Genomic DNA, 23,660 nt, shown 5'->3' on the forward strand with positions numbered 1-23,660 from the left:
CACAAAAAAAAGGTACAAAGTAAGCAAACCCAATTCTTTATCCTAAGATAAGACATTTTTCTCCTCCCTCACCTTCTAGGAAAGAAAGATCATCTAGAGCTCTTAATTAAAAAATAGACCTTCTTTGTCTTGACTGTATCTGTGCCGGAAAACTCTTGCTAGTGCTGTCACTTCTCATACATGGACACACAAAAAAACTTGCCAGATTCTGTTTTTAGGAAGACAAGAACAGAGGTTCAGTACTTAATTTGATGGCTAACTTCATCATAAGGGTAACTGATATATAAAATAGCTATTAGAAACTGTTATTAAAAAAAAATAAATCAGCACATCTTTTTTTAATATCTCATCAGACACTATTCCAATATATCTTGCAAATGAGAAAAGAACTTCATTTCAAAGAATAAGTGAGATTCATAAAGCTAAAACAATGAATCATAGTTATCTTAATCTATCCAGCTATCAGGAATTTCTTAGAGTAGTGATCTTTGGTGTTCTAGCAGAGAAAAAAAATAAGATTATTTTCACATGTACACTTTGGAAAAAAACATTTCATTAAGCATTTGAATTCTCTATGGTTTATAAGCATGTACTTATATACTGGTCCTCCCTTGATGTGAGCAGATAAACAAATCTAGCATTGTTACTGTAGAATAATAGAAAATTGCTAAACACAGAAAAGATATTGCAAAATGTCATAAAACAGCCAAACCATTTTCCAGGGTTTCAAAATAATCTTTGACAGAAACTTTATTTTCTCCAATTTTTTATTAAAAACATGCACTTACACAAAATAGCAATGAAGCACTAAGCCACCAGTCCACTAGATGTGAGCCTCTGACATCTTCCCTAAACTCCTTCAGAACAGTAACTTAGATCAATGAGATTACATAATTTGAAATGGCCACAGGACTCTTTTAACCAAACACACTTCTAGGAAAAAAGGTAGGAAACTCAAAACACCATAAAAATTAAGGAACAAATGGTGCTTTCATACATCCTTTCACCTAACCAATAGGAAGAAAACCCTAAACTAATCACCAAAACTGTAATAGCTGGAAGTGATTAGGAAAAAGTGGATTATCAATACCATGTTGGGAAAGATTAAGCACACAGCAATACTTAGAAGCACTGCAAGAAAGGAATAAAGTCAATGAAAAACTATTAGCAAACATTCTATGTCCAAAATTCAGAATTAAAACCAAAGTTTCATTTAAACTTTCAAGGCCATCAAAGAATTAATCTGTTATAGTAAATTGGGACCATTACAAAATGAAAGGAACTAGAACAAAATGATGGATGAGATCAAAGGACATTCTATTCTTGGTTTTGTCATTTGCTTTCAAAATGTAAGTATTTTCAACTACTACCATCTGCTGAGATCTGCAGAAATGTTTCTGCAAAATCTGTGTAATATCTCTGAATACATCTGCGTCAACAAACTAGAAAAACTATCACTTGGGTGCTGCCCACTTCTGCAAAGAGCTGCAGCTAACTCAGTGGAAGAATTAACTCAATGGAAGTTTCTTCAAATGAAGAAATTTGTTTAGTGGGTTTTTAATTTGATTCAGCCCCTCAGTTTTACTTTGATCAATAATCTGATTTCTTCTGCACAGCTACTGTTGTTTCCTTTCTTCCTACTTCTTTCTTTCTTCTAAAAATTCCACTGTTTATGGGCTTACAGTTCAAATTTTTACATTTTATTGTGTTTTTAAGGATTGTTACAGCTTGACAAATATCCCCATACACTCTTTAATGCTTTACATTTCAGGACCTCAGATCTGAAAAGCCTTTTCACTACTAAAAGTGTGTAAAACTCAGTGAAATCTCAAAGAGACATGGGGAAATCTGTCCTTGTGTTCTGAGAGTCCACTGTTCCTATCAAAAAACTGAAAGTACCTCTGTTGATTGCCAGTACAGATGTGCAATTAATGCATTTTCTGACACATGATATGTGGCTTACACTAAATTATGAATTATCTTCATTCTTACTACAAAACAACATGACTTCTAATCCAGTGTAAAGAGAAAAATGAGGAGGAGTAAAACCAAAGCTTGAAAGCTAGAGGTGAGTTAAAGCACAAACTGCCATAATGAAGTCACTAAAGCACACCCTTTGGGGACCACCTGATAGATTTTTTTTCTTTTAAATCTGGTGTTGTATTTGTTTTGCTTGTACCCTGTTGCTTCTGAGTCTTTAATTTCAATCTCATGAAAGTCTTGTTTTAATAGGATTGTTTCAGTGGTACTTGGAGGGGCAGAGAGGACCCTCAGAACCACCAGGTGCATTGCCTCTGTATGAATCAACACATCCACGTTATGAAGGGATATGGAAGGATTGCCTGAGCAACCTCCAAGCCTCGAGGAGGACCTACAGCACCTCAGCAGCACTTAATGCAGCTGGAGCCTGAATAACTCCTTCCTGGAATGGGGCAATGATCACAGATTACTTCCTTCTAAAAAATGCAACCTGCAAAAAAAATGCATCTCAAGGTCTTAGGCAAATCATAAAATGTGATTTAAATAGAAGCCAAAAATGCATCCAAAAAAAGCACATGTTGCCTAACCGAAACTAGAATATGAAGTCGTAATTGACAACTTCAAGCATATTCCAGAGATCACAGCTGTCCTCATCATTTGTTTGGGGCTGATTAGTCTCCTAGTGAAGCTTTTCTACCTACATGTCTGTGACCTAGATAGAGCTCCAGAAAAGCTGTTCATGCCATGTGTGCTACGCAGTGCCAATAATTACCATAGATAATTACCATTAGTATGGTAATTATTGGCACTGTGTGACACACATGGCATGAACAGCTTTCACCTTCTACTAGTATGCTTCTCCATTCTGCTTTGCTTTTCATGTGCAGTAACACTGATTTGTGAATTTATAGAAAAACTAAAATGCATTGGAAATAAAAGGATATTCCAGAAACTAGAAACACAGCTATTCTTTTTTTCCACTTCAGTAACCAACATTAACAAAAACCAAACTAACTTGAGCAAATTTTTGTGGGCATTTAATCATTCCTATTCACGTAAGAAGAAATATTCAGAAAAAAAATAAAGACAAATAAAAATATTTTAAAATATAAAATCATGAAGTTATTTATCTTACAAAGAGAATATGGAACATCTCTTATTTTTATTAAAAATTGATGAAAATTATTTTGAAGGCAATATTGTATTTCCCAATTACATATAAAAGCATTAGTGAAGATATTACATATTCTAAGTAAATTTAACTTTAGCCATCTTCATGTCATAGCATTGTGTTACAAGAGTAAAAATAAATGTCATAAGCAGATTTAACACCTTTAGATGACCTCTAATCAGAAATGTGCCATGCTACTCAAATTCCATCTGTCAAATGCTGTAAATACAGGTAAGTAAATATAAATGTCATTAGAGGCACAAGTTATCTTACTGGGAGAAGTTCTAGGATTTTATTTTTTGACAGCTTGTAATTTGGATATCTTCCAGTGTCAACAAAACCTGTTCAAGCATGATCTTACCTTGTTTTCACTACATCAAGGGGATGCATCAGGCAAATTTCTACAAGACCTACGAAAGAATAACAAAGAAAGGCCTAATAAACATTTGTACAAATAGTAATTCAATTTTCATTGACTCTAACAGTTTTTAAATTTGAAAGGCAAAGTAAAAACCTACACATATCATTGATGACACAGTACTCGTACACCTCATATATTAAACATGTGCTTCTGTAGTGTGTATAAACCATTGGGCTTTTCAACAGTGAACAGAGCTAGCTGTTCACTGGAGTGGGCCAAGTGAGGACTTTAGCTACATAATCAATTTAATCTTAGTTTTTGCTCAGTTTTCTGACCTAAGAACAGTGGGAACATTTGTCTGGCATCATAAATAAATACATTAAGTCTTGTGGAGAGTAGCAAAAGAAGGGAGTTCAGGTTGGCACTTGCTTCTTTGTTGTACAAGAATAATTCCTAAGGACACTGCAGGGCTGCACTGGTGGCTCAGATGCACTTGATGTTAAGATGACAGCTGATTCCTGAGTATCTGAGCTGCAGCTTCACTGGTTCTTTGTCCTACCCTGCCCTGTGCTAATGCTGATGTGTGGTCCTGGCTTTTCCCCTTTGAGTGTGAATCTCAAGGGGCCAGTGCCAAGGTAAGAGAGATCTGGAAGGTCCCAAATGCACCTGTCAACACCACCTTCAAAGTTGGCTCTTTTTCTACCCACTTGACGCCTGATGAAAAGTCCATACATAACCTAGGGAAAACTTTCTAACTAAATTTCTAGCTTTGCCTACTCTCCTTTCCATTTGGCATATCAGCCTCACTCCAAAGAGCAAACAAGCAGTAAAAAGATATATTTATCAGGACCACTGTAAAAGTGCATTTTAGAGATCTGTCAATATGCAGTCAGAATAAAAACTACTACAGAAATATTACAAGACTTCAAAGTTCTAAGAAAATGAATGCATACATTCCTAGATAATAATTACAATGTCTTTGAAATTTCTGTGCCCTGGTTATTAGGATCCTTAAATGTCCACTCACTCTTTTTACCTAGTGTAATAAATTCAATGCTACATCATAAAGAAACAAGTCATGAAGACTATACTTATTACAATGTTTGAATGCATTTATTTACTTTATTTATGATTATTGTAAAAATAATTACAAAGCTTTCATAATAAAGAATGTTTTGATGAGTCAGAGCTGAATTTCCAAAAATCTTGATTCAGGAAAGCATTCTTCAAGTTAAAATATCTGCAAATTCCTTTCTTTAGGTAAAACTTAGATTCCCACTGAAACTAAGCACATGGTACATGCTTATGTTCCACTGGATGCTCTCCTATTTCAGATGTCACAGGCTTAAGTTACACACCCTGTCCTCTTCCTTTAATGGCAAACACCACATCTGAGCTTCATTTTCATTATTTTTTATCATTACAGTCTAATGCATAAAGATTGAAAACCATAAAATTTTCCAGACAGCCCCTGATCCCTAGTTTTCTGCCACTGAGTTTGAAAGACAGTATCAGGTTAATATTTATGATCATTGTTTTGCTGTATTTTCTTTTCACTCCATGCAATATTGTTTATTTTCAATTTTGGATAAAAGGAAGACAACATAGGTGATATCAGCCAAATAATATTAATATTAGTAGTAATGAGATTCAATAAAAAGAATGCAATTTTTTCAATGAAAGTAAAAGCTGTCATCATTATTACTGTGCAGCTATATTTATTGCTGTAATTATTGTCCAATAATTTCTTTTATTTTACTGAAATAAGATAATATCACATTTCACATTAGGGAACTGTCCCAAAATCTATAAACTGCTCCAACAGCTGCCAACAGGTGCTTTGTGAGTGGAACTGCAACTGAGTATTTTAGTGCTGCTGGCAGGGGGCATAGCCTATGAGTTTTTCCCTTTCCAACCACCCTCCTCTTCTAAGCTCTCTTTTTCCAACCTTCTCCCCCTTTCCCCATTTTTGATCTTCTATTCCATCTAATTTTGGCAGATAGAGCCTACAGTAGGGGGCCAAGCATGGGGCCAAGGGTTGTTCACCCTATTCTGTTTTTGCAGCATTAATGACCATTTTGGGAGAAAACTGTAGAGTGCCAGAATTTGCCTCTATTTTCTTGGTCCTTGTAGGATAATTTTTAATTCAGGCATTTTTCCAGCAACTGAATCAGATGAATTCCAAGGTCCTTGGCAAGAGCTCTGTTTTGATAAGTTCAGGATTCTATTGGTTATCTGCCTTTCTCAGTCTTTCCTTTGTCTCATCATCTAATTACACACCAGGTTTTAAACTATGCATAGTTACTTGATTTCACCAGACCAAATTCTTCAAAAGATGCAGGGATTATGACACAGCTCTCTGAAGAGCACCAAAGGACTGCACACTGTGCAAGACACTAATGGAACTGCTACAAACACAAGCTACATTTTTCCATCTACTATAGTAGTCATGCAAATCATTACAACATCCTACTTGATAGCCTGCCCAGAAAGTGTGGTGGCCCTACTAAATTACAAGCGCTCTGAGATGTGCTCAATAAAATAAAATATATTGCCCTTTCTTTAGCTAATGTTCATCAGCTTTGTAACAAATTCAATTAGCACTATGAAAATCTAATTTACTAAACATCTCTATTAGGGTGCAATATATCTTAACTTGTCACTCTGCAAAGACTACTGTTTACAAACTTAAAAAAAACAAAGTAGTTAAAATAGTTACAGATACATGGTCCAAAAAATACTCTAATTGTCCCATTGGGTCTCCTTGGTGATGTCACATGCAAACTAACCCAGAGTGATATATGATGGCCTAATTATGTTTAAAACCACTCTGATCCAACTAGCTGAACAAGAGCCCAAAGGAAATATAGGAAAGAACAATTACTGGGTCAGTCCAAGATTTGTTGTCTTCTGGGTGGGAAAAAATTCCCTGTGAAAACCAAATAGTGACCATAAAACAAGACATAATCAAAATCTGTGTGTTGAAGAAATAACCAGCTGTCATCATTGACATGCTCTGAGCATACACAAGTGGAATACCAACAACCAAGAAGGGAGTCCAGAATTCTATTATGTAAAACATTCTGCTCAGTAACTGAGCCCATGGAGAGAATGAAATGACAGAAAATGCTGACCCCCAAACTGACCCTCCTCAGTAAATCATTTTCCCTTTCCCAACTAATATCTTCTGTCTTTAAATTGTTTCCCATTACGGATTACATTACATTTCCCTCTACAAGATTCACACTTAAAATTTCAAACTGGCAATTTCACATACATCTCTTCAATGCAAACATTTTAGTGACTGGTGGCTATTTTGAGTTCCTTTGTTCTTTGTTGCTCTATTCCATCATTCATGCAAGTCTTGTATCAATAATCATACATGGCTTGAGAATACTTTGACACTGTTTAAAATTGTAACAATCCATCTGGCAAAATGTGAAAGCTTGAGATTTCAGCAGCACAGGATTATAGCTCTCCTTGTATCTGCAAGGGTTCCCATACTTCATCTATTCATGCATAGGGAGAAAAAGAATGAAATCTAGCTAACAGTTCTTGCGAAATAACACAGATAAAACCAGAACCATTTGGGCTTTGGAATGCCTTAGGAGAGGACTTATATATCTCCAGTATTTCATTGATCCTCAAAGCTCTGAACTGAAAGTGTGAAGTGCCTGTGATGGACACTGATTTCTTTCAAAAAAACCTGAGCAGCTCACTCTCTATGTGTTCTCTGCATCATACATGAACACAGATTCAACACAGATTCAAGAGATCTAGAGCATGATCCATGTGTTACTTCAGACAACCCCCTACAGTGTAGAAGCCATCCTGCACCCTCCTCCCCTTGTGTTACTCATTTCTCTGGAATAACACAGTCACTGGAGAAACACAACAGACAGGAGACTGGTCAGAGAAAATGTGGCAATAAACACATCAGGCACTGTATATTGTATAGCTGGAACAGTTGATATTTATTTTGGCTTTTACATAGATATAGTTACAATGTACCAAATGATCATAAATATTTTATGTGTACTATACATTTCCTTCTGAGAATACAAGTCTGACAGAAAGAATCTAGTGTTGATCTTTGTATCCTAATCAAAACAATGACAAATTCCTCTTAAATATGCTTTTCTCTTGGCTAAAACATTCCATTTGACAGGATGGAGCATGGACTCTCCTGATTGTAACAGCACTATTTCATAAATGGTCAATGCCTGGGAAAAAAACATCCCTGCAGTAAATTCTGCACAGGTTAATTAATTTCTATCAGCTGGCTATCTGACCTAATCTTCAGAGACACATAAAGGTTTTACCTCTTCTGAAAGGGTACACCTTCCTCAGAAATGTTAGGTTCACTGGGCAGCCAAGGCTCACTCCTTTCCTAGGGAAGCAGTAATGTACTGTGCCCTTCTCAATTGTAGTACATGTCAACTAGGCTCCAAGGAAAACTATACAAGAGCATGCACAGACTTTGCTGAGAAAGATCTACCTATTAGCCTTTACTTAAGAAAGTGACACTTATTTTAACTCTTGCCCAGGATTCTATTTAGTGATGTGGTATGGGATTAACTAATGGTACCCTGGAGCTCCTCACAAACATTGGTAAGGAGCCAAATAAATGCTTTCCTTAGAAAATGTGGATAAATGGAAAGTTACTCCAAAAAGTACTCCATAATGGCAGTGCTGTATTCATGAGTCATTCTTCCTCAGAGACCTAGTTTACACAGAGAAAATACACTAGAAAACATTAATTTAACAAATTGTTGAATATGATTTTCCCCAAGGATGTCTGTGTTTAAAAATGTGTTGGCTGATCACAGGAGGATCCCAGGAGGAGCTGTTGGTTTACTGTCACATTTTAGAAGAAGTCTTTTGCATGTCTACAGGAGGAGGGCTCATGCTCAACTTCTTGTTAGGTAGCAGTGTTCCTTAACAGATGCAACCTGTCAGTGCAGCACTGCTATCTGGAATTGCTATCCCCAAAAGCAGGATTGGGAACAGTGATTACCTGGTTTTCAAAAAAAGAAAACCAAACCACTCTGGACTTCAGCAGCAGATGGAAATTTTTGGTTTTTGAACTATTTGTGCTGAAAGAGGTCAGTGTTTTCACAGCTCTCTCCACAAAAGCAATTCGACCTATGTTCAAATAATAACAGGTCCTTGGTTATATGGTATAGCAAACAAACATTTTAATCTTCAAGGTTTCAAGTAAAGATTCCTCAAGGTCAGGAGAATCACATCCTAGATGTGTGGAAGACAGGAGCTTGAAATGAGTGTTTCAGGCAGCATTTTGTCTGGACCAGCTGTTGCTCAGCGCCCTTCAGCCTCCAAGTCCCAATACACAGACATAGCTAGAAACATGCTGCTGCTCAGTGCTCACATCAGAAAATTCAAACTGCTCATCTTTAGTGCTCACAATTCTTAGCTAATATCTGCTGCATTTCACTGCTGCCTGCTCCAGCTAAAGAGAACATTATTACCAGATGGGAAACTGTTCAGTTCTATTGCAAATATAAAACAAATGTAATTGTAGTCTATTATTTTTGCTGAGCTTGAAAATTGGGTTACAGCAATTAAGTGAATAAAGACAGAAAATGGTACACATCTTCTTAAATAGTCTTACTCTGAATAAAACATACTCAAATCTAAGTTGTGATCTATACCTGGGCACACATGCATGTATCTTTGGAAGGGCAAATTCCACCTTGAGATAATACATGTGTATACAAGTACTGAGAGGTTATTATAGTAATGATAAAACAATATTTGAAATTCAACATTTGTCAATAAGTAACATATTGAGGAAGTATTTGTTTTGCCTCAGGGACTTTGTTGGAAAAATGAAAAAAAAAAAATAAAGCCCCCTGAGATTATTCTTACATTTTAGTTCCTTTCTTCTGTCTTATTTTTATTGGATGTTTAGATTGCTGACAAATGGTCCTATCAAGCAAGTGTAATTTCCTTTCACAGTAGTTCTACCCTAGTATAGACATTTTTCAGTCTAACACACAATGAGCTGATACATGTTGATTCAATGTGAGTGGGATAGTTGTGAATATGCTCATCAAAACCATGATGAGCAAATGTCTACCTAACTTACACTTAGCAGAATTCTGCAATATTTTATCAATGTATTTCTTGCCTGTGGGGTAAAAAAAAATCTAGCTTTAATGTTCAAAGCATGTATATAAACTGCTCTTAATTTAGCACAAATTTATTCATTGTTTGATTTCTACATTCAACATTCAAGGCACAATCAGTCAAATCAGGAAATTATGCTCATGCTGCCAGCAATAACCACATCTTTATACCTACTGCTGCCTAGAATACAGCTCTATGAATCTCTTCACATGCTTCACTTAAACTGCTCAATGCTCATTTATGTTCTCTAAGTACTAAGTAAAAACAAAGGCCATCTTCCAGTTTTATTTGACTTTTTATTTGCTGCATACTTTAACATGAAAAAATTAAGTCCTTGTTTCACAGACCTACCAACTTGATTAACCTCATGCCTCTGGCTTGACTGATGCTCATACATCTGCCATTAGAGAAATCTATGATGATTTGGAGGACTGAGTTAATTTTAAATTATGTATAGTTAAATATATTTATAATAAGTCTAGAAGGAATTGTCAAATCAGCCAGCAAAAATCAGTGGCTCATAACAAAGAATCTTCTACTAGAGCTACATGTCTTTGGAAGAAAGGTTCTTCCAGCCTCCAATTGCATATACTACTTTCACAGGGATGCAGTTCCAATTGCACTACTCACACAGAGCCTTTCTTAGGCAAAATGCTACATAGAAATGTTCTTTGTATGGTTACACCCACCAAATTTGCATTTATGACATAGTCAAAAATACAGTTTTAGAATTCTAGACTTTTCACACATTTACCTGTTGTTAAATACCAAAGCTGTTCCAGTGAGGCTAAATAGCATGGAGGGTTTGATCATGCAGTCAAACAAGGTGACATTTAGGTACTGACACAAAATATAATGGAGCAAAACACAGTACAGAACATTAAAAACAAGCAAATATTTTCTTCAAGTTCTTAAGTTTTATTGAGGCAATATAGCATGGGTCACCAGAAGTTACCATTTAGAATGTCACAGGAATTTGATTAATTTTAACTATCATTTAAATTCTTATTTTAAAATAGTAATAAAAACATTAAGATATCAAACAATTTTCTAAAAATACACTGAGTTGGATTCACAACTGTGCAAAGTTGCTTTTTCCAAAATGAATAGCACATAAGAGTTGTTTATATAGCTAAATGATCTTTTTCTTTAGTTAGTCTTTCTGATGCTATATTAGCATTAAAACTTTGTGTTATAAAATAAACACTTGCAGTTTACAAACTTCAGTATCTGAGTCTCTAGACACAAGTGAAAGGCTATATATTGTGCAAATTCTCCATAAATTTTTCAGCAAGTATTACAGGCAATTATGTCACTCAGATATGACATATTCTTTCCTTCATGTGTGTCTGAAATGGAAGTTTTTTAAACCATGACTGAAGGGACCACTGAGGTCAGCCCTGGGTTACATGATGTTTGTGTCACTACAGCTTCAGATATTTCAATGCATATTGAATCAATATTCCTGCAACAAAAATGTGTAACTGATATTTTTGTTGCTGCTATAGTAAAATGCTTCTCAGTAAACTTGTTTTCATAAGAAGTTTGCCCATTCATACGTCCCAGAGCTGTTGTAATCTTCATTGCTAATGCTGATCTAAGAGCATGGACATAATTTTATTTCTTGACACATTTAAAGTTCTCTAATGAATAAAGCAAACAGCTTATGGCTGCTTGGACTGTCACTCGATTGCCCTGGAGGGTTTTAATGTCTTTAAAATAGGCCTCCTAGTTTGTATTTAACTACCTTGCCCACAGAGGTCTGAGGGGTAAGGCAGATCAAAGATGTGCTGGCAACATAAAAAGCAGCTGTCCTTCATTTACCTTTAATTAGCTACATCTGACCAGATTCTTTATGGCCTCTTTGTCACACATTCAACAGTCTATAAGCCTTCTGACCTGTCCTTAAGGACTCAACCATTACAAGAGTTTCAACAAAATACAAATTAAAAATATGAGATACAGATCTTTGAAAAAATATTTGGTCTCACTATAGAAATTCTGAGTCATTAGTAGTTTGGATTTATCTGCAAAAGCTACAAATTGCTCACTATTTGGAGTGTCAAAATGGAATTGGTGCTGAGCTTAGATCAGCTATTTTGGTTCTCTGTGTACTACTCGGCATTGCAGTGAATAAATTTCACACAACAAGGGATCCCATAGAGAATGGAAAGCCAAGCACGCGCCTCTTTGGCTAGGACACAAAGTTGCTCTTGCAGGAGCTGTGGCACTCACTGTCACAGACCTTCAGGCCCCCCCTGCCCTCCCCCTTTTGTTTTTTACCTCTGCGTTGCACAGAATGCACACCAATATCAAGTAGGATTTTGAAAGGTCTGTTGCTGCTGCAGGATCAATAAGGAGTAAATGTACATTACAGCCTTGTAGTCAGGGTGTACTGAAAGCTTGTATCATCAAACTAAGGCTCTTATGGAATAAAAAAAGCTGTTTAACACAGCAGCTGGAATGTATGCTAAATTACTCAAGTTATTGGTACTTGATCACACAAGTCATTATATTAACCCACTGAGATGGACATCGTCAAATTACCTGGGTTTGGGGTTAGGTCCTTTTATGAAGGATTAGCTAACAAAAGAAAAATATAGAAAAGATGTACACAAAGTAGAAGGGTTACAAAATTTGATTCTGTTGTCTAAACTATCCCTTTTTATCTTCCTCCGTATGTAAAAACAATTTATAAAAACCTTAATTTTTTTTTCAAAACTCCAACCTCTCAGGCTTCCCTAGCAAAGTTTTAGTTACTCAGATCTCCAAAGAAGTTAGCACACCTTCCAAGGAATTTGTGGTGAGGTACATAAATCATCAAATAACCTACCTCAATGAACGTACATCAGCTAGCAGGTGTGGCTGGAAGCCTTATTCTTCAAGAAAAGACTCTACTTTGAGCAGCATACAAAAGTAACTTTCCCCCCAAGACCACAAAGCTTGAGGAATTACTGTTGCACCTCAGCCTTAGTCTCACAATGTTCTTTTCTAGTACACAGTGTACATGCACTGTATACAGTGCTTGACCCAGTGTACAGCTGACAGACTTATTCTTCATTTATTACAAAGGCATGCATCTTTCCTCTCTCATTTAAAAGATTTTATTTAAACCAGGAGTCAAATCTATTTCCATATGAAACTAAAGGAGAAACATGCATGAATAAATAAAATTAGAGGACTTAAAACCCAATTAAACTTGCTTACTTTTGTCCCATAATTCCCAAAGCCAAGAATATTTGAACAGTTATTAACAAAATGTGGATTATTTTCATGCTTTTTACCACAAATATAAAGACATATTGAAGTACACAGATGTATGAGTAATGAAATGTGAGTACCAGTTTCAGTTCAGGTGAAGAAACAAATAGAGATACACAAAGTAATGCTGAATCTGTAATATAGATAAGGGCAATTTTCCATGTCCTAGTCCATGTTACACTGAAACTGCATCACCCTTGACTGGGACTGTCTTGGAATTACAAAGACTGTCAAAGAAACAGATTGCCCAAAGAAAACCTAACTGCAGGAATAGAATGGTTCTAAAATATTACCATTACAAAGTACTTACATAATGTAGATTAAAAACTTATTTTTCTTCTGAATCAACAAAAATAAATAATTCTTCTGGGTAAAAATATCTAAACAATTAAAAAACCCATAAAAATTTTGTTTAAAATATACATGCAAGACATGCAGTTGATGCATTGTTGCATCAACTACTGTTTGAGACCCTTAGAGCAGTCAGCTTTGGAATGGCTGCTGAAGTGAGCAACACTACAAATAAGCAGAAGTGCAAAAAATGTATTGTGAAGTGTCTTACTCTGGGGAAAACCATGCAGTCACAATGTGCCCAGATATGCTAGGGTGAGGTCTCACTCATTTTCTTCACTAAATTTCAATGGTTTCAATTTCCTGCTTTTATGGGAAGAAATGATTCAGAAATATCAAGGAGAATCAATTCCTGTTTGAAAACTTCCTTTTGTTCAAGATCTATGAATAATATTTTAGACAAAATACACTCCAAAATAAAATATATATGCTGTAAAACACTACTTATGACTATAAACATATGTTTCAAATCAGTAATTTTATATGAAAATACATGAAATTTGGCAAAAATAATAGCTGACATTTCATCGGGGAAAGCTTGGTATTGAATGTCCATTGCCTGGAAAATGAGACAACTGACCACAAAAAGAGGGAAAAATTCCAAAATTAGTTTATAATGATATGTAGGTTTGAAGAATTGCTGCACCTTAACATTTCAAAATGTCTTCATTTTAGTTTTGTAAACTGGCTTTCTAGCACCCTTTGCTAATCTGTATTTGAATGAATTATGAAAAAGTTTTGGGTCCATCAAGATAGTTGAAGAGCTTTTTCCAAACTCTCCACTAGTTACTGTAATATAAACTGAACAATCCATGTTGGGGTTTACGTCCATTTCAGTAGTTGTAACATTACACATTTACAAAAGAACGCACTACTTTCAAAAGTTAATTGACGTGTCACCAGTTTTAAGTTTGGGTTTTCATTAAGAAATTTTTACTTATTTGCAGGCAGTGCCCAGAAATTTCCTCACACTTTACACAGGTAACTAGAAAGAGAATATTTTTGCAGTACAAAAAAAAACAACCCCAAACCTGATCTTTGATTTACTGCTGTCCAAAATTTTCACTGATGCTGTAACTTTATCTTTTTTTTCTATCTATAATGGAGACAGGATCAAATTCCAAAAGATGTCATTAGAAGAATATACTAAAACTTTATGTATCCAAGCAAAGTAGTACTGTGATACATGTAGTTCTGCAAAGAGATCAAAAACTAGATGCATCTTTCTTTCTCTTCTCCAATATCCCACCAATGTTAACAACCCTTACTACTGGATTAAAATACAAAATTCATCCCAAATACAAGATGAGGCCTGACACAACTCTTTAAATATTAAGATATTCAGGAGTGAACTCCCTGCTTATTAGAATAGAAGCATTTTCTCAATATTTCAGAGAAGGTCTATATGTATACTAGAATGAACCAGATTCTTGGTGTCAACTAAAACACACTGATCAATTATCAAGTATCTGTGGATAGAATAAAAAAATACAAATTATTTTCTTGAGTGTGACCTGTATATACAATGATGTCAAATACTCTAAGGTCTTCTACTGCATGCATTTTTTGTTGAATTCTATGTTGTGGCAACAGGTGATGACAGCACCACTATTATGTGTTATTTTAGCAGTCACTGGTCTTCCCTGTATTTTTCACCACTCCCATCTGCTGGCAGTATATCATGGCAAAGATTCAAGAGAAATCCACTATGAAGCTGATTGTTAACTGGGAAATGTCAACATGCAAAGCCATGTTTAGAATTAACCTGTCTTTAACATTTTCAGGCGCCCACACCCTCTCTTCTTTCCAAACCTTAATTACATCAGCAGCTTGACAGCATTAAAACAAAACAAAACAAAAATGCAAAGAAGAAGTAGAAGGGAAAAAGGTGTAGCTCTATTTAACACAAATATAGAACAATAATCCTCCAACAGAGGTACAGATATACTGAACTTGCCAAGAGATAAATGTCTTAAAAAATAAATACCACGACTTAAGAAGGAATAATTTTCCCCTAAATGTATGAGGACTTACCACCACTGACTGTAATGATAGAAATTTTCAACTTCTTCCTTTGGGAAAATACCTGATTTTTACTGGTCAGTAATTATGTATGTAACTGAATTCTTAAGGATATTTTCTTGTAGAAGATGCATTTTCTCCACTAATTGTTTTAAAATGACATCCCTTTTCAGAACAAAATGAACCCTCAAAACAAGCAAGGATGCTATAATCCCCCTGTTGATTTCTTTAATACATGCTTTAATCACTGACAGTGGTCAGGTACATGGCAATTAAAAAAGGAAAACTATAAATCTCGATGTAGTTACAGTATCTTTAGACGGTTTTTTCACCTGAAAAAAATGCCTCTGCCATGGTGTAGTGGGCCACACTACTTTTGATACTCATAAAGAAACTCTATATCCCTTAATGTCCATACTTCCCTTGCAAAAATATGTGTGCCAGAGCCAAGTAGTGTAATGCAATCAGCATCTGAAAAGTGTTCTACACATCCAAGTTTCTGGCATCTAAACAGTGGATATCCTGAAATGCACTTCAAAGTGCACTTCAAAGTCAATTCATTGTTCAAACCTCTCCTCTCCACACCATCGATCCATCCTCCTCTCACAATAAAACAAACAAACAAACAAACAAAAAAAGAGGAAAATCAGAGTTCCTGTATACTGGCAAGTTCAAGCGCTGTCCTCTTCACAAATTGTGGAAGCTAGGAATAAACAGACCCTGCAAGATCCACCCTGTAAGAATCAAAACCAGTTTGAGTGCTTGCAGAAGGCAAATGCTGACATATGCTTTTATATTGTGACATCAAAGAAGCAAAATTCCCTGCAAAGTTTCTAAAGATACACCATTTGCATTTTACATTACTATTAGAGGACTTTGACTGATAGACCCAATTAATTAATTTAATTACTTTTGCTACCTTTCTATGCCTATATTTGGAAATAATTTAACACAACTGAAAAGAATGACAAGATTAAGCAATTAGTGCTGAGGCTCCAAAATACCTAAATTACATATGTTTTTAGTTAAAACCAGACTTTGCCTTATTCTTTCATTTGGACTCCTTTTGCTTGTTAGGGTTTGGAGAATGCTTGGTGAACTGAAAGCAGAGCAGACAGCTTTCCCTACTGAAAAGGTAGGGAATAGAGATTTTTGGGAAGAGAGAAAAGGTTTTTTTGCTTATTTTCCTGAATTGCCAGAGAACATTGCCTGCTCTGCTTTAGAGCTAATTCTCTGATCAGTTTTGATGTGATATCAAAGGAATAGAAGACATAACATAGCTTTTGAGGTACTGTGCAGCTCATCTAATGCTGTTGCATCACAACACTGGCACCATGAATTCAACATGGACTGCTGGGTGAAACAAAGGTCTGATTAGAGCATAGTTCCATAATGTAGTGGAGTTTTGCAGTGTCAGGAAGCCACTGTTCTCATCTATATCTGATATTTGTCTCAGAATTCCCTGCTTTCACAGTTCTTTGCAACTTCTGGCACTCAGCCACATATGGTGTTGTCAGTATGCAGACTTAGAAGTCCAAAGACTGGTCACCCTTTACAGGGAATGGGGGAAAGAAAAGCTAACTTAGGACAGCAAGAGGTTGTAGTAGGAAGAAGGCATGGGAAAATTCTGGGACTTGAAGAAAGAAAACAGAATTCAGCGATGTTAGATAGTGTTTGTACATGAAATCTCACAGAAGGAACCAGTGGCGCAGTTTTGGTCAAAAGCCACATGTAAAACTGCATGCAGTGGTCTGGGGCAAACACCAGCACAGGTTGAAGCAAGGCTCCCAATGTCCACACTGAGCTGTGCAGAAAGTGGAAGCTTTCTACTGATGAAGACAGTGTCAGGGCAGCAGTGTCAGAAACTGCTTTAAACAGACACCTGCTCATTGACTGTCCTTAAGCACAAGTGTGAAACTGCAATACTGAAAACTCAGTCTGTAACAGAGAGAATTCTTGCTGCAGCTGCTGATGACAGCTATTAGTGATATAAATTTTGTTATGCGCTTTTCTTGAACATGTGATTTTGTGCACCACTACACTGGTTATTTTTGTTTTGCATGAAATCATGGCATACTATAGTTTGGGAGGGACCTCCATTTAGTCTTATATAAAATCCTGGTCTGCTCCACTCTGGTGCTATCCACAGTATTGCTTCCCATGCAACACCAGTGGTTACTGGCTGCCAGCTGGACATTGCACCACTGATCACAATTCCTACAGGCCAGCAATCCAGTCAATTTCTCATTCAGTGACCACTGGTCCAGCTCACAACTCACCAACATTGTGACAATGAGTCCACAAGAGACTGTTAAACATCTTACTAAAGTCTGAGTATGCAACAGCCACAGTCCTCCCCTAGTACACAAAGCAAGGCATCTCATTACTGTATGATTAGTTAATGTAAAAACTGGGAGACCAAAGACTTAGTTATACAGATTGCTTTGAGAAGAGATGTAATCCCTAATGGGAATAGTCTTTCACTTGCTTAAATAAAATCAGGCCTTTAACATATTTGCTCTTATTTTATTTGTGATTTGGGTCTAACAGTTGGATATTACCTAAAGAACTCTTTAAAACAAACTAGGAGTAAGTGAAATGTAATCAATGTATTTGTGGGATAATAGGCTGTTTGACTTTTATCAATCTTAGTGTCATAAATCACTGAAAAATATGTTCACTATAACAGAGCAAATATTACATTTTAATTAGAGCAAACACATAACTTAAATCTTGGAGTTGTGTTTGGTTTTAATTTCCAAATCCCTCTTTTCTCTCTATGCAATATATATTCAGCATTTTTCATCCTCCATTTCTCTCTGTATCTGGCATGACAGATAAGGAGGAACTTTAAGTAACAAAACTTGAAAATTCTGTAAGACTTGAAAAAGCAAGAAATGACAGTTTGGAAACTTTGAAATTAGCAGGCACAGAGAACAGTCAGTTTTTAATATCTAATTGTTTTGATATTCCTTATATTCCACACTCACAGCTTCATACTGCAGATACTTTAAGTAAGCTACCTGATCTGGTGGAACATGTCCCTGCCCATGTCAGAGGGGTTAGAACTAGATGATCTTTAGGGTCCCTTCAAACTGAAGCCATTCCATGAATCTATGATGTCTAACTTGTAGGTTGGATGTTCCTGTCTTGGATAGCCCATGAAATTGAAATTATGAAATTAGTGTGCTCATTCAGAGCTAATTCCAAGAATTCATTCTTGCAGGAACCATAGAAGTCCTTCAGAAGACCATCCACAGGAGCCCTGCACTCTGGAACTATTCCACTAGGAAAGTCTGTGAGACAGCAGCCCTGCACTGAGCTGCAGGAGAGAATTGAAACTTGATACTTAAACTGGAGAGGATATCATCTGTGGAGCTAATTACCACTGGTTTTATGGTATATGTATAAATACATGAATAAACACTTTGTATATATTGCAGGGTCCTTTATTTATAAATAGTCTAGATTGCAACTTTTATTTGGTTTCCTACCATGAGACCCAATAAAGAAAACATCACTGTTTTCCTCCAAAATAATGGCTGGTACCTCTGCACCTGACTGTAATCACTGTAGAAGCCTGGACAGAATAGCAACCCAGTTCTGACTACAAATGTTTGGAAAAAAGCAGTTTTTAAATGGAAAGCTGTTCTGAGGAAAGCAACACACCTTTCTGAGCTATTAGCCTGATTTAAACAACAGCATTCATCCACCTAATTTGGTACCAAAACATTCCTCCTCAGATAAGCAAACAAGCATATGCTATCACTTCAAAAATAGCAGGAATTTTGAAGAAGAAGCTAAAAATACAGCAAACAGCAATCTTTCTTTTAACTTAAATACAGTGTGTTTTTCGAAACTCAACATTATCAAGTGCTATCAAAACCACAAAGATTTTTTCCCTCTCTCTTGTAAACTAAACCATTAGGACATTTTCTCTATTAAATAGTATTTGAATAGTGATTTGCCATGGATATCATCATGTTTCAGAGTAAAAGTTCAGATGTTAAGTTTTGCATCTCTGTAGAGCAATGTTGAATCTGTGCTATACAGCAGACATGTGCATTGAACATAAACACTAACCAGAACAATATTCCTTTATGAATCATACAGTCATAGAATGGTTGGGTTAGAAGGGACTTTAAAGGTCATTTAGTTCCACTCCCCTTGCCATGGGCAAGGATATCACTCCCTAGATCAGATTGCTCAGGACCATCCAGCCCGGACTTGAACACTTCCAGGAATGGGGTATCCACAACCTCTCTGGGCAACATGTTCCAGTGCCTCTGAGCAAAGAATTTCTTCCTAAAATCTAGCTGAACCTTGCACTCTTTCACTTTAGAGCCACTGCCCCTTGTCCTGTCACTATCTATCCATATAAAAAGCCCCTTTCCCTCCTTTTAATAACCCACCTTATGTTACTAGAAGGCCACAATGAGATTTACCCAGACCCTCCTCTTCTCCATGCTGAACAACTCCAGATCCCTCCACCCACCTTTGTAGGAGAGGTAGTCCAGACCCCAGTCATTCTCGTACCCCTCCTCTGGGCCTGCTCTTTCTTGTGCTGAAGACTCCAGACCTGACACAGCGCTGCAGGTGGGGTCTCATGAGGGCAGAGCTGAGGGGCAGAATCACCTCCTTCACCCTGCTGCTCCCACTGCTTTTGATGCAGCCCAGGATGCATCTCTCCCTCTGGTCTGCAAGTGCAGGCTGCTGGTTCATGTCCAGCTTTTCACCCTGGGAATTCCCAAGTCCTTCTCCACAGGGCTGTTCTCCAAGACTTCTTGTCCCAGTCTGCTGTTTTAGCTGATATTGCACATTAGCAGACATTCATAGGAATCTGGCAATGCATACATTATATAATGGCAACAAAAAGGGTAAAACTTTAGTAATCTGGCAATGCATACATTATATAATGGCAACAAAAAGGGTAAAACTTCAGTAATGACAGTTTAACCCAGGTCAGCTACAGAATTTACATGGCTACAGCTGTACTCAAACTTTGCAGCCTTGGCACCTGATAACTGCCTAGTCTTTCCCCTTTCTCTACATTTAAATTTATGACTGCTATCCACCTGTTGTATCTTGCCATTTTTTGTGAACAATGACTCAGACTGTAGCTGTATATGCAAAGCTCAGCAGTAAGAACCATAATAACTCACATTCTTGATTTACTAATGCTGTTATTTCTGAATAAACAGTATTTTCCAATTTGACATCTTATGCCTTACTGCTTTCTTTTCATTAAATCATATTTGTTTCCAGTTGAAGACCCTTTTTTTTTCCTGAAAGGCATTAGAAAACACATTACATGTTCTCCAAAAGCACAAATAAATATTTAAGACCTGCATATTCTTGTTGTTCCCTGAAGATCTTGTGTGACACTGTCATTCATTAGCTTGCTCTGGGCCATTACATTTCTACACATTTTACTTATATTGGCACACAGCCAGCACTGACTGCTCAGCTCTAGAAAGCCCACATGTTTTTGTACTTTTTGAAACTAGCATGACAACCATTCTGAAGAGTAGCTCTCACCTGCTACGTTAAACTGTAAAACCATGAACATTGATGCTCTTCTCTCTCTATTTAGTGCTGAAAGTGAAACTATTTTTTCAGGTGCAACAAGAGCCATATGAGATCTCCCTAATGTGTAGACATTCTGTAGCCATGTTTTTAATGGAACAGATCCATTAAACTTATCTAGAAAAGTAAAAGGTAAATTCAAGTTTAAAAATAGAACCTTGTGTATATTGCTAGACAAAAATCATTGCTCTGACAAATGCTGGGTAGCACTTGTCTCTTTCTCAACTTATGAAGAGACTGAGAAGAAATGCAGCAAGAAAGATCCTTTGTGCAGAGAGAACCACAACAGTTTTCCTTCAAAATATGAATGAATCATAACTGACTGATGAAAACTGGGGAAATACTGAACTTCAAACAGTATCATAGATCTGTAAAACTAGCAAAATATACATAGTTTACTTAGTTTGCACATAAACATGTAAAAACTATTAACTTCAATCTATACCACCCGAATAAATTCTTAGACTGTATGTGCTAACTAAGCATGAGAATTACCTGGATTCAAAGAATTAGTCAAAGCCCTCCAGAAATACAATGCAAAGATTTTTATTTAGTTACACTTTTTTTTTCTACCTCTAATGAACTCCCTGAAAAGGGAAGGAGGAAAACTGAGGCTTTAATATAATCACACTGGGATTTTCAAAGTAAAGCAAATGGTGTAAAATGCTTTTCTACTGAAAATGTTTCTACCAGTTCTCCACTGACTACTCCCCTAAGTTTGTCTTCCCCCGATGTTTCCTTTCTTGCTGCTTCTGAGCCATTTAATGGCAGGTATTCTCTTTAAACTGTAGTACTCAGAATTATCACTCAAATGAAGTTTTTAAATCCATTTCCTGTGTATTAATTGCTTACATTACTCGAGAAACTAGGAACAAATAGGATTAGAAGAAAGTAACGGTAATTTGCACATACTTATAGGCAATGACCTCCTGAAAATCTGACCTAACCTAAATATTTGGATATTTAAATTTATGTGCTTATCTAGACAAAAAATGAATACCAAGTTTTCAGGAAAATGCTGTAACCTTGCTGGATAAGGAACTAATTTGATACACTACAAAAATAATTAATATATACAGATACAGATTGTTTAAAAACAATTTCTTTCCTTTTTCCACATTTAAATTAGAGAATCGGTAATTAATTGAAAAAGTAGTATTTGTCTTTTCTTCAATTAAACTAGCAAAATATTAATTAGAGCTCATAATTACACTTTTTAATTTAGGTCACCAACTGCAGGTTCTCCAGAAATTTTTCTGACTGAAAAGAACTCCTCCACTATTACTTGCATTTCAAAGTGCATTGATCAGCAAGAATCCTGACAGACAAGTATCTTACAGAAGATAACTTCTCTTTTTCTGAATAATGTTTATTTCAAAGGGGAAGTTTTAATAAAGTGCCATTTAAGGCACACTGCATTATGATTATTGTAGTTGGAAAAAAACACTATTCCTTAAACAAACTGCATGATATGAAATAAACAATAACCACAGCAGTTATAGATTCGAGGCTGTGCTGTAACACTGGCTGGTGATCCCTGTAAAATTTCAAAACTGAAGTACCTCTACAAATGAAGAAATCCTCGGAGGTAATTTCCTTGGTAGGTTGGCATTGTTCTCTTTCCCTCCGATCTGCCTGATTTTGCTAAGACTCTGCTAAGACTCTTCCCAATGCTTTTCCCGTACTTGACACTTTTGTATTTGAGTGCACCTTGTTTCTTTAACCAAGAGAGAAGTAACCCAAAGGTAGAATACAAATACAGATATAAAAAATCAAATTTGGTAAGGTGCAAATGCATGTCACACTGGAATGCATGTAACATAAAAATCTATAAATGAGCACCATAGGCATTACATTTGTCCTTTACTCTTCTAATCTAAACTACTCAGATCAGTAAAAGGAATCATGTGCTACAAAACATTGTGTAGAATGACACAGTGCACAGCTGAGGAATAATATGGCATCTTTGAAAATCAGTTATGTCTGAGAGCCCAGCGGAATCAACCGGGGAGGATTAAAACATTTTTACAAGTCAGTTTCATATTTTTATATTCTTTCATAGAAATATTGATTATGTATACTGTATATGTATTTAGGTTCATAGATAAATGTAGTCAAAGTTATAATTATATTTTATATAGTCAAATATACTACTTATATGGTTCTATTTTTCACTCACAACACAGTGAATAAATGCATTCAGAAAGTTTGAAATGTCACATAGTGGTAGCACTTCTGACTGAAAGGGAAGTCAGTAGCCTGAAGAAACCTCATTAAAATTTCGGGTATAATCAGAAGACTAGATTCCAACACTCTTCTTCTTCAACACAGCAAATTCCTTGATTCAAATTCACATATCCAGAACAATAAATATTAGTCCTAGAAAAGATGCTGCTCCTTTGCATGACCAGAAAAGTATTCTCCTTACAGTATGGACTAGTATTCCTTCCTTAGCTTCTGCAAATTTTATTATTTTATGAACAGGTAAAAATCAAATAAAATATACTTTAAACTTTTTTGCGTTGATGTACAAAAAAAAAATTACTCCTACTGCTGCTAAGTAAAGCTTAAGCTTTGCATTTAAATGTATTCAACAGTACTGAACTGTAAGAACAGGTACAGAAAACATGTGCAGTCTTGTACTTGAAGAGTACAGGACAGAGAGAGAAACTGGAGTGAATAAAACAAAGAGCCCAGAAGGTTATTAAGGAACTGGAGCTTCTCATGTATCTACCTGAAGAGGCTGTCACTGTTCAGCCTTGTGAAGAGAAGACTCAG

At 36.1% G+C, this 23,660-nt stretch overlaps 1 protein-coding gene across 2 annotated transcripts in view; it reads right to left on the reverse strand.

Annotated features, from left to right (window-relative positions):
- SLC25A21 (solute carrier family 25 member 21) overlaps positions 1-23,660 on the reverse strand; it is a 232,023-nt gene that overhangs the window by 94,485 nt on the left and 113,878 nt on the right. For both annotated transcript variants that reach the window (XM_066552255.1, XM_066552256.1), the window contains one exon: positions 3,513-3,561. In XM_066552255.1, the coding sequence (XP_066408352.1) occupies positions 3,513-3,561 (49 nt within the window). The remainder of the gene's footprint in view (positions 1-3,512; positions 3,562-23,660) is intronic.

Source organism: Molothrus aeneus, chromosome 6, assembly GCF_037042795.1.
Source record: "Molothrus aeneus isolate 106 chromosome 6, BPBGC_Maene_1.0, whole genome shotgun sequence".
NCBI classification, from domain to species: domain Eukaryota; kingdom Metazoa; phylum Chordata; class Aves; order Passeriformes; family Icteridae; genus Molothrus; species Molothrus aeneus.